Source organism: Procambarus clarkii, chromosome 20 (assembly GCF_040958095.1).
Source record: "Procambarus clarkii isolate CNS0578487 chromosome 20, FALCON_Pclarkii_2.0, whole genome shotgun sequence".
NCBI lineage: Eukaryota > Metazoa > Arthropoda > Malacostraca > Decapoda > Cambaridae > Procambarus > Procambarus clarkii.
The window spans coordinates 33908133-33919685 of record NC_091169.1 but is presented as its reverse complement, the minus strand read 5'-3'; the positions used below and the strand labels follow the sequence as shown (position 1 = coordinate 33919685).

The 11553-nt window shown below is 56.7% G+C and overlaps 1 protein-coding gene across 1 annotated transcript in view; it reads left to right on the top strand.

Annotated features, from left to right (window-relative positions):
* LOC138366809 (alpha-(1,6)-fucosyltransferase-like) overlaps positions 1 to 11142 on the top strand; it is a 65271-nt gene extending 54129 nt beyond the window's left edge. The window contains exon 5 of the mRNA XM_069328092.1: positions 10965 to 11142. Within this exon, the coding sequence (XP_069184193.1) occupies positions 10965 to 11142 (178 nt within the window). The remainder of the gene's footprint in view (positions 1 to 10964) is intronic.
* The last annotated feature ends 411 nt before the right edge of the window (positions 11143 to 11553 follow it).

Here is an 11553-nt window from a genome sequence, read left to right as displayed (position 1 = left end):
GCGTGTAGTGGCGTGTAGGGGCGTGTAGTGGCGTGTAGTGGCGTGTAGAGGCGTGTAGTGGCGTGTAGGGGCGTGTAGTGGCGTGTAGTGGCGTGTAGGGGCGTGTAGTGGCGTGTAGGGGCGTGTAGTGGCGTGTAGGGGCGTGTAGTGGCGTGTAGTGGCGTGTAGGGGCGTGTAGTGGCTTGTAGGGGAGTGTAGTGGCGTGTAGGGGCGTGTAGGGGCGTGTAGTACCGTGTAGTGGCGTGTAGGGGCGTGTAGTTACGTGTAGTGGCGTGTAATAGCGTGTAGTGGCGTGTAGTTGCGTGTAGGGGCGTGTAATGGCGTGTAATGGCGTGTAGTGGCGTGTAGGGGCGTGTAGTGGCGTGTAGTGGCGTGTAATGGCGTGCAATGGCGTGTAGTGGCCTGTAGTGGCGTGTAGGGGCGTGTAGTGGCGTGTAGGGGCGTGTAGTGGCGTGTAGTGGCGTGTAATGGCGTGCAATGGCGTGTAGTGGCCTGTAGTGGCGTGTAGGGGCGTGTAGGGGCGTGTAGTGGCGTGTAGGGCCGTATAGTGGCGTGTAGGGGCGTGTAGTGGCGTGTAGGGGCGTGTAGTGGCGTGTAGTTGCGTGTAGTGGCGTGTAGGGGCGTGTAGTGGCGTGTAGGGGCGTGTAGTGGCGTGTAGGGGCGTGTAGTGGCGTGTAGTGGCGTGTAGTGGCGTGTAGTTGCGTGTAGTGGCGTGTAGTGGCGTGTAGTAGCGGGTAGTGGCGTGTAGTGGCGTGTAGAGGCGTGTTGTGGCGTGTAGTGGCGTGTAGGGGCGTGAAGGGGCGTGTAGTGGCGTGTAGTGGCGTGTAATGGCGTGTAGTGGCGTGTAGGGGAGTGTAGTGGGGTGAAGGGGAGTGTAGTGGGGTGAAGAGGCGTGTAGTGGCGTGTAGAGGCGTGTAGGGGCGTGTAGTGGCGTGTAGTGGCGTGTAATGGCGTGTAGTGGCGTGTAGTGGCGTGTAATGGCGTGTAGTGGCGTGTAATGGCGTGTAGTGACGTGTAGTTGCGTGTAGTGGCGTGTAATGGCCTGTAGTGGCGTGTAATGGCGTGCAGTGGCGTGTAGTGGCGTGTAGTGGCGTGTAGTGGCGTGTAGTGGCGTGTAGAGGCGTGTAGTGGCGTGTAGAGGCGTGTAGTGGCGTGTAATGGCGTGTAGTGGCGTGTAGTGGCGTGTAGGGGCGTGAAGGGGCGTGTAGTGGCGTGTAGTGGCGTGTAGGGGCGTGTAGTGGGGTGTAGTGGCGTGTAGTGGCGTGTAGGGGCGTGTAGGGGCGTGTAGTGGCGTGTAGTGGCGTGTAGGGGCGTGTAGTGGCGTGTAGTGGCGTGTAGTGGCGTGTAATGGCGTGTAATGGCGTGAAGTGGCGTGTAGGGGCGTGTAGTGGCGTGTAGTGGCGTGTAGTGGCGTGTAATGGCGTGTAATGGCGTGTAGTGGCGTGTAGTAGCGTGTAGGGGCGTGTAGTGGCGTGTAGTGGCGTGTAGGGGCTTGTAGGGGCGTGTAGTGGCGTGTAGTGGAGTGTAATGGCGTGTAGTGGTGTGTAGTGGCGTGTAGTGGCGTGTAGGGGCGTGTAGTGGCGTGTAGTGGCGTGTAGTGGCGTGTAATGGCGTGTAGTGGCGTGTAGTGGCGTGTAGGGGCGTGTAGTGGCGTGTAGTGGCGTGTAGTGGCGTGTAGTGGCGTGTAGTGGCGTGTAGTGGCGTGTAATGGCATGTAATGGCGTGTAAGGGCGTGTAGGGGCGTGTAGGGGCGTGTAGTGGCGTGTAGTGGCGTGTAGGGGCGTGTAGTGGCGAGTAGTAGTGGTGTGTAGTGGCGTGTAGGGGCGTGTAGGGGCGTGGAGTAGTGGCGTGTAGGGGCGTGTAGGGGCGTGTAGTGGCGTGTAGTGGCGTGTAGGGGCGTGTAGGGGCGTGTAGTGGCGTGTAGTGGCGTGTAGGAGCGTGTAGTGGCGTGTAGGGGCGTGTAGTGGGGTGTAGTGGCGTGTAGTGGCTTGTAGGGGCGTGTAGGGGCGTGTAGTGGCGTGTAGTGGCGTGTAGGGGCGTGTAGTGGCGTGTAGTGGCGTGTAGTGGCGTGTAATGGCGTGTAATGGCGTGAAGTGGCGTGTAGGGGCGTGTAGTGGCGTGTAGTGGCGTGTAGTGGCGTGTAATGGCGTGTAATGGCGTGTAGTGGCGTGTAGTAGCGTGTAGGGGCGTGTAGTGGCGTGTAGTGGCGTGTAGTGGCGTGTAGGGGCTTGTAGGGGCGTGTAGTGGCGTGTAATGGCGTGTAGTGGTGTGTAGTGGCGTGTAGTGGCGTGTAGGGGCGTGTAGTGGCGTGTAGTGGCGTGTAGTGGCGTGTAATGGCGTGTAGTGGCGTGTAGTGGCGTGTAGGGGCGTGTAGTGGCGTGTAGTGGCGTGTAGTGGCATGTAGTGGCGTGTAGTGGCGTGTAGTGGCGTGTAGTGGCGTGTAATGGCGTGTAATGGCGTGTAAGGGCGTGTAGGGGCGTGTAGGGGCGTGTAGTGGCGTGTAGTGGCGTGTAGTGGCGTGTAGGGGCGTGTAGTGGCGAGTAGTAGTGGTGTGTAGTGGCGTGTAGGGGCGTGTAGGGGCGTGGAGTAGTGGCGTGTAGGGGCGTGTAGGGGCGTGTAGTGGCGTGTAATGGCGTGTAGGGGCGTGTAGGGGCGTGTAGTGGCGTGTAGTGGCGTGTAGGGGCGTGTAGTGGCGTGTAGGGGCGTGTAGTGGCGTGTAGGGGCGTGTAGGGGCGTGTAGTGGCGCGTAGGGGCGTGTAGTGGCGTATAGTGGCGTGTAGTGGCGTGTAGTGGCGTGTAGGGGCGTGTAGTGGCGTGTAGTGGCGTGTAGTGGCGTGTAATGGCGTGTAGTGGCGTGTAGTGGCGTGTAGGGGCGTGTAGTGGCGTGTAGTGGCGTGTAGTGGCATGTAGTGGCGTGTAGTGGCGTGTAGTGGCGTGTAGTGGCGTGTAATGGCGTGTAATGGCGTGTAAGGGCGTGTAGGGGCGTGTAGGGGCGTGTAGTGGCGTGTAGTGGCGTGTAGGGGCGTGTAGTGGCGAGTAGTAGTGGTGTGTAGTGGCGTGTAGGGGCGTGTAGGGGCGTGGAGTAGTGGCGTGTAGGGGCGTGTAGGGGCGTGTAGTGGCGTGTAGTGGCGTGTAGGGGCGTGTAGGGGCGTGTAGTGGCGTGTAGTGGCGTGTAGGGGCGTGTAGTGGCGTGTAGGGGCGTGTAGTGGCGTGTAGGGGCGTGTAGGGGCGTGTATTGGCGCGTAGGGGCGTGTAGTGGCGTATAGTGGCGTGTAGTGGCGTGTAGTGGCGTGTAGGGGCGAGTAGTGGCGTGTAGCGGCGTGTAATGGCGTGTAGTGGCGTGTAGTGGCGTGTAGTGGCGTGTAGGGGCGTGTAGTGGCGTGTAGTGGCGTGTAGGGGCGTGTAGTGGCGTGTAGTGGCGTGTAGTGGCGTGTAATGGCGTGTAATGGCTTGTAGGGGCGTGTAGGGGAGTGTAGGGTCGTGTAGTGGCGTGTAGTGGCGTGTAGGGGCGTGTAGTGGCGAGTAGTAGTGGTGTGTAGTGGCGTGTAGGGGCGTGTAGGGGCGTGGAGTAGTGGCGTGTAGGGGCGTGTAGGGGCGTGTAGTGGCGTGTAGGGGTGTGTAGGCATCGTGTAGTGGCGTGTAGGGGCGTGTAGTGGCGTGTAGTGGCGTGTAGGGGCGTGTAGTGGCGCGTAGGGGCGTGTAGTGGCGTGTAGTGGCGTGTAGTGGCGTGTAGGGGCGTGTAGTGGCGTGTAGTGGCGTGTAATGGCGTGTAATGGCGTGTAGTGGCGTGTAGTGACGTGTAGAGGCGTGTTATGGCGTGTAGTAGCGTGTAGTGGCGTGTAATGGCGTGTAGTGGCGTGTAGTGGCGTGTAGTGGCGTGTAGGGGCGTGTAGTGGCGTGTAGTGGCGTGTAGGGGCGTGTAGGGGCGTGTAGTGGCGTGTAGTGGCGTGTAGTGGCGTGTAGGGGCGTGTAATGGCGTGTAGTGGCGTGAAGTGGCGTGTAGTGGCGTGTAGGGGCGTGTAGTGGCGTGTAGTGGCGTGTAGTGGCGTGTAGTGGCGTGTAGTGGCGTGTAGGGGCGTGTAGTGGCGTGTAGTGGCGTGTAATGGCGTGTAGTGGCGTGTAGTGACGTGTAGAGGCGTGTTATGGCGTGTAGTAGCGTGTAGTGGCGTGTAATGGCGTGTAGTGGCGTGTAGTGGCTTGTAGGGGCGTGAAGGGGCGTGTAGTGGCGTGTAGTGGCGTGTAGGGGCGTGTAGTGGGGTGTAGTGGCGTGTAGTGGGGTGTAGTGGCGTGTAGTGGCGTGTAGTGGCGTATAGGGGCGTGTAGTGGCGTGTAGTGGCGTGTAGTGGCGTGTAGTGGCGTGTAATGGCGTGTAGTGGCGTGTAGTGGCGTGTAGTGGCGTGTAGGGGCGTGTAGTGGCGTGTAGTGGCGTGTAGGGGCGTGTAGGGGCGTGTAGTGGCGTGTAGTGGCGTGTAGTGGCGTGTAATGGCGTGTAGTGGCGTGTAGTGGCGTGTAATGGCGTGTAGTGGCGTGTAGTGGCGTGTAATGGCGTGTAATGGCGTGTAGGGGCGTGTAGGGGCGTGTAGTGGCGTGTAGTGGCGTGTAGGGGCGTGTAGTGGCGTGTAGTGGTGTGTAGTGGCGTGTAGGGGCGTGTAGGGGCGTGTAGTAGTGGCGTGTAGGGGCGTGTAGGGGCGTGTAGTGGCGTGTAGTGGCGTGTAGGGGCGTGTAGGGGCGTGTAGTGGCGTGTAGGGGCGCGTAGTGGCGTGTAGGGGCGTGTAGGGGCGTGTAGTGGCGTGTAGTGGCGTGTAGTGGCGTGTAGGGGCGTGTAGTGGCGTGTAGTGGCGTGTAGTGGCGCGTAGGGGCGTGTAGTGGCGTGTAGTGGCGTGTAGTGGCGTGTAGGGGCGTGTAGTGGCGTGTAGTGGCGTGTAATGGCGTGTAATGGCGTGTAGTGGCGTGTAGTGACGTGTAGAGGCGTGTTATGGCGTGTAGTAGCGTGTAGTGGCGTGTAATGGCGTGTAGTGGCGTGTAGTGGCGTGTAGGGGCGTGTAGTGGCGTGTAGGGGCGTGTAGGGGCGTGTAGTGGCGTGTAGTGGCGTGTAGTGGCGTGTAGGGGCGTGTAATGGCGTGTAGTGGCGTGAAGTGGCGTGTAGTGGCGTGTAGGGGCGTGTAGTGGCGTGTAGTGGCGTGTAGTGGCGTGTAGTGGCGTGTAGGGGCGTGTAGTGGCGTGTAGTGGCGTGTAATGGCGTGTAGTGGCGTGTAGTGACGTGTAGAGGCGTGTTATGGCGTGTAGTAGCGTGTAGTGGCGTGTAATGGCGTGTAGTGGCGTGTAGTGGCTTGTAGGGGCGTGAAGGGGCGTGTAGTGGCGTGTAGTGGCGTGTAGGGGCGTGTAGTGGGGTGTAGTGGCGTGTAGTGGGGTGTAGTGGCGTGTAGTGGCGTGTAGTGGCGTGTAGGGGCGTGTAGTGGCGTGTAGTGGCGTGTAGTGGCGTGTAGTGGCGTGTAATGGCGTGTAGTGGCGTGTAGTGGCGTGTAGTGGCGTGTAGGGGCGTGTAGTGGCGTGTAGTGGCGTGTAGGGGCGTGTAGGGGCGTGTAGTGGCGTGTAGTGGCGTGTAGTGGCGTGTAATGGCGTGTAGTGGCGTGTAGTGGCGTGTAATGGCGTGTAGTGGCGTGTAGTGGCGTGTAATGGCGTGTAATGGCGTGTAGGGGCGTGTAGGGGCGTGTAGTGGCGTGTAGTGGCGTGTAGTGGCGTGTAGGGGCGTGTAGTGGCGTGTAGTGGCGTGTAGTGGTGTGTAGTGGCGTGTAGGGGCGTGTAGGGGCGTGTAGTAGTGGCGTGTAGGGGCGTGTAGGGGCGTGTAGTGGCGTGTAGTGGCGTGTAGGGGCGTGTAGGGGCGTGTAGTGGCGTGTAGGGGCGTGTAGTGGCGTGTAGGGGCGTGTAGGGGCGTGTAGTGGCGTGTAGTGGCGTGTAGTGGCGTGTAGGGGCGTGTAGTGGCGTGTAGGGGCGTGTAGTGGCGTGTAGGGGCGTGTAGGGGCGTGTAGTGACGTGTAGTGGCGTGTAGTGGCGTGTAGGGGCGTGTAGGGGCGTGTAGTAGTGGCGTGTAGGGGCGTGTAGGGGCGTGTAGTGGCGTGTAGTGGCGTGTAGGGGCGTGTAGGGGCTTGTAGTGGCGTGTAGTGGCGTGTAGGGGCGTGTAGTGGCGTGTAGGGGCGTGTAGTGGCGTGTAGGGGCGTGTAGTGGCGTGTAGTGGCGTGTAGGGGCGTGTAGTGGCGTGTAGGGGCGTGTAGGGGCGTGTAGTGGCGTGTAGTGGCGTGTAGTGGCGTGTAGGGGCGTGTAGTGGCGTGTAGGGGCGTGTAGTGGCGTGTAGGGGCGTGTAGGGGCGTGTAGTGGCGTGTAGTGGCGTGTAGTGGCGTGTAGTGGCGTGTAGGGGCGTGTAGTGGCGTGTAGTGGCGTGTAATGGCGTGTAGTGGCGTGTAGTGACGTGTAGAGGCGTGTAGGGGCGTGTAGTGGCGTGTAGTGGCGTGTAGTGGCGTGTAGTGGCGTGTAGTGGCGTGTAATGGCGTGTAGTGGCGTGTAGTAGTGGTGTGTATGGCGTGTAGTGGCGTGTAGTGGCGTGTAGTAGTGGTGTGTATGGCGTGTAGTGGCGTGTAGTAGTGGTGTGTATGGCGTGTAGGGGCGTGTAGTGGCGTGTAGTGGCGTGTAGGGGCGTGTAGTGGCGTGTAGGGGCGTGTAGTGGCGTGTAGTGGCGTGTAGTGGCGTGTAGTGGCGTGTAGGAGCGTGTAGGTGTGTGTAGTGGCGTGTATTGGCGTGTAGTGGCATGTAATGGCGTGTAGTGGTGTGTAGTGGCTTGTAGTGGCGTGTTGGGGCGTGTAGTGGCGTGTAGTGGCGTGTAGGGGCGTGTAGTGGCGTGTAGGGGCGTGTAGTGGCGTGTAGTGGCGTGTAGTGGCGTGTAGGGGCGTGTAGGGGTGTGTAGTGGCGTGTATTGGCGTGTAGTGGCGTGTAATGGCGTGTAGTGGTGTGTAGTGGCTTGTAGTGGCGTGTAGATGCGTGTAGTAGTGGTGTGGGTACTGCAGTGTCCACTCTCTTGAGTGCCCGCACTGTGGAGTTCTCGCACTGTGGAGTGCCCGCACTGTGGAGTGCCCACACTGTGGAGTGCCCACACTGTGGAGTGCCCACACTGTGGAGTGCCCACACTGTGGAGTGCCCGCACTGTGGAGTGCCCACACTGTGGAGTGCCCACACTGTGGAGTGCCCGCACTGTGGAGTGCCCACACTCTGGAGTGCCCACACTCTGGAGTGCCCACACTCTGGAGTGCCCACACTCTGGAGTGCCCACACTCTGGAGTGCCCACACTCTGGAGTGCCCACACTCTGGAGTGCCCACACTGTGGAGTGCCCACACTGTGGAGTGCCCACACTGTGGAGTGCCCGCACTGTGGAGTGCCCACACTGTGGAGTGCCCACACTCTGGAGTGCCCACACTGTGGAGTGCCCACACTCTGGAGTTCCCACACTGTGGAGTGCCCACACTGTGGAGTGCCCACACTCTGGAGTGCCCACACTGTGGAGTGCCCACACTGTGGAGTGCCCACACTGTGGAGTGCCCACACTGTGGAGTGCCCACACTGTGGAGTGCCCACACTGTGGAGTGCCCGCACTGTGGAGTGCCCACACTGTGGCGTGCCCACACTGTGGAGTGCCCACACTGTGGAGTGCCCACACTGTGGAGTGCCCACACTGTGGAGTGCCCACACTCTGGAGTGCCCACACTCTGGAGTGCCCACACTCTGGAGTGCCCACACTGCGGAGTTCCCACACTCTGGAGTGCCCACACTGTGGAGTGCCCACACTCTGGAGTGCCCACACTCTGGAGTGCCCACACTCTGGAGTGCCCACACTCTGGAGTGCCCACACTGTGGAGTGCCCACACTGTGGAGTGCCCGCACTGTGGAGTGCCCACACTCTGGAGTGCCCACACTCTGGAGTGCCCACACTGCGGAGTTCCCACACTCTGGAGTGCCCACACTGTGGAGTGCCCACACTCTGGAGTGCCCACACTCTGGAGTGCCCGCACTGTGGAGTGTCCACACTGTGGAGTGCCCACACTGTGCAGTGCCCACACTGTGGAGTGCCCACACTGTGGAGTGCCCACACTGTGGAGTGCCCACACTGTGGAGTGCCCGCACTGTGGAGTGCCCGCACTGTGGAGTGCCCACACTGTGGAGTGCCCACACTGTGGAGTGCCCGCACTGTGGAGTGCCCACACTGTGGAGTGCCCACACTGTGGAGTGCCCGCACTGTGGAGTGCCCACACTGTGGAGTGCCCACACTGTGGAGTGCCCACACTCTGACAGACACCTGCAATAAACCACCCGACGTCAATTAAATATTATAAGAGTAGTTGAATGCGCAAAAAAACAGAGATGTTTACTATAGGTAATGTTACATATAAATGTTGATACAAGGACTTCAACGGCTGATAGTTACATCTGCTGATGTTGAGTTGTTGTAGAGGAACACTTCTTGAAACAATTATACTGCAAGGAGACAGGCGTTAAGGAACATTACATTGTGTGGAGACAGGCGTTAAGGAACATTATATTGTGTGGAGACAGGCGTTAAGGAACATTATATTGTGTGGAGACAGGCATTAAGGAACATTACATTGTGTGGAGACAGACATTAAGGAACATTACATTGCATATTAGGGAGCATTAGGGAGCCGGTCGGCCGAGCGGACAGCACGCTGGACTTGTGATCCTGTGGTCCCGGGTTCAATCCCGGGCGCCGGCGAGAAACAATGAGCAGAGTTTCTTTCACCCTATGCTCCTGTTACCTAGCAGTAAAATAGGTACCTAGGTGTTAGTCAGCTGTCACGGGCTGCTTCCTGGGGGTGGAGGCCTGGTCGAGGACCAGGGGACACTAAAGCCCCGAAATCATCTCAAGATAACCTCAAGATATTAATTTTACATTACATTACCTTGAACACTACATTCTCATGCATTAAGAAACATTGTACTGGGTGGAGACAGGTATTATGGAACAATTTACTGGGTGGAGACAGGTATTAAGGAGCATTATATTGGGTGGAGACAGGTATTTTGGAACAATTTACTGGGTGGAGACAGGTATTAAGGAGCATTATACTGGGTGGAGACAGGTATTAAGGAGCATTATACTGGGTGGAGACAGGTATTAAGGAGCATTATACTGGTGGAGACAGGTATTAAGGAGCATTATACTGGTGGAGACAGGTATTAAGGAGCATTATACTGGGTGGAGACAGGTATTAAGGAGCATTATACTGGGTGGAGACAGGTATTAAGGAGCATTATACTGGGTGGAGACACGCATTAAGGAGCATTGTACTGGTGGAGACAGGTATTAAGGAGCATTATACTGGGTGGAGACACGCATTAAGGAGCATTGTACTGGTGGAGACAGGTATTAAGGAGCATTATACTGGGTGGAGACAGGTATTAAGGAGCATTATACTGGGTGGAGACAGGTATTAAGGAGCATTATACTGGGTGGAGACAGGTATTAAGGAGCATTATACTGGGTGGAGACACGCATTAAGGAGCATTATACTGGTGGAGACCGGTATTAAGGAGCATTGTACTGGTGGAGACAGGTATTAAGGAACATTGTACTGGTGGGGACAGGTATTAAGAAGCATTATACTGGGTGGATACAGGTATTAAGGAGCATTGTACTGGTGGAGACAGGTATTAAGGAGCATTGTACTGGTGGAGACAGGTATTAAGGAGCATTGTACTGGTGGAGACAGGTATTAAGGAGCATTGTACTGGTGGAGACAGGTATTAAGGAGCATTATACTGGGTGGAGACAGGTATTAAGGAGCATTGTACTGGTGGAGACAGGTATTAAGGAGCATTGTACTGGTGGAGACAGGTATTAAGGAGCATTGTACTGGTGGAGACAGGTATTAAGGAACATTGTACTGGTGGAGACAGGTATTAAGGAACATTGTACTGGTGGAGACAGGTATTAAGGAGCATTGTACTGGTGGAGACAGGTATTAAGGAGCATTGTACTGGGTGGATACAGGTATTAAGGAACATTGTACTGGTGGGGACAGGTATTAAGAAGCATTATACTGGGTGGATACAGGTATTAAGGAACATTGTACTGGTGGAGACAGGTATTAAGGAGCATTATACTGGTGGAGACAGGTATTGAGGAACATTGTACTGGGTGGAGGTAGGCACCAAGGTACATTATAGTGGGTGGAGGTAGGCAAAAAGGTGCATTATAGTGGGTGGAGGTAGGCACCAAGGTACATTATAGTGGGTGGAGGTAGGCACCAAGGTACATTATAGTGGGTGGAGGTAGGCACCAAGGTACATTATACTGGGTGGAGGTAGGAACCAAGGTACATTATAGTGGGTGGAGGTAGGCACCAAGGTACATTATAGTGGGTGGAGGTAGGCACCAAGGTACATTATAGTGGGTGGAGGTAGGCACCAAGGTACATTATAGTGGGTGGAGGTAGGCACCAAGGTACATTATAGTGGGTGGAGGTAGGCACCAAGGTACATTATAGTGGGTGGAGGTAGGCACCAAGGTACATTATAGTGGGTAGAGGTAGGCACCAAGGTACATTATAGTGGGTGGAGGTAGGCACCAAGGTACATTATAGTGGGTGGAGGTAGGCACCAAGGTACATTATACTGGGTGGAGGTAGGCACCAAGGTACATTATACTGGGTGGAGGTAGGCACCAAGGTACATTATAGTGGGTGGAGGTAGGCACCAAGGTACATTATACTGGGTGGACACAGGTACGAACTGGACGCAACACAAGTTAGTGTGGGGCTCGTCTTCAGCACATAAGGTACATGAAGACAATAGCTCCTCGATAATAATTGCTCAAGTGTTACCCCACATGATACCCAACTCCTGAGACACAGAGTGTCGAGGGCTGTGTGCTGAAACCTGTCTTTCCTTCATCATCAGTGTGCACGTGAGGCGAACTGACAAGAAAATAGAAGCTAAACTTTATGGCATAGAAGAGTACATGGAGCAAGTTGAGAGGTATTACACCGGACTCCAGATCTTCAACCCAAATGTCACCCGGAGGATCTACCTCGCTTCTGACGAGCCTGCAGTCTTCACGGAGGCACAGCAGAAGTAACGTATTATCAATGACTATTATTAATGTGTGTGTTTATCTAACAGTGATACCTAGCTCTTTATACCTCACCTGCAACCCATCCTCCGAATTGGCAGTACGGTTTATTACTGAGTGTAATAAGTACTTACCTTACTGTCATTCATAATACATAACTGCACTTATGGGGCTGTTACATTTACCTCCCCATTTATTCTCCTCGTTTTCTGTCAAGACACTTAGAATTTTAGGATGAAGTTTTCAAGTTCAATTTGCTCTACACTCACTCTACTTTGCTCTACACTCTACACGCCCGACCGGCTTTAAAGGAGCCGGTCGGCCGAGCGGACAGCACGCTGGGCTTGTGATCCTGTGGTCCCGGGTTCGATCCCGGACGCCGGCGAGAAACAATGGGCAGAGTTTCTTTCACCCTAT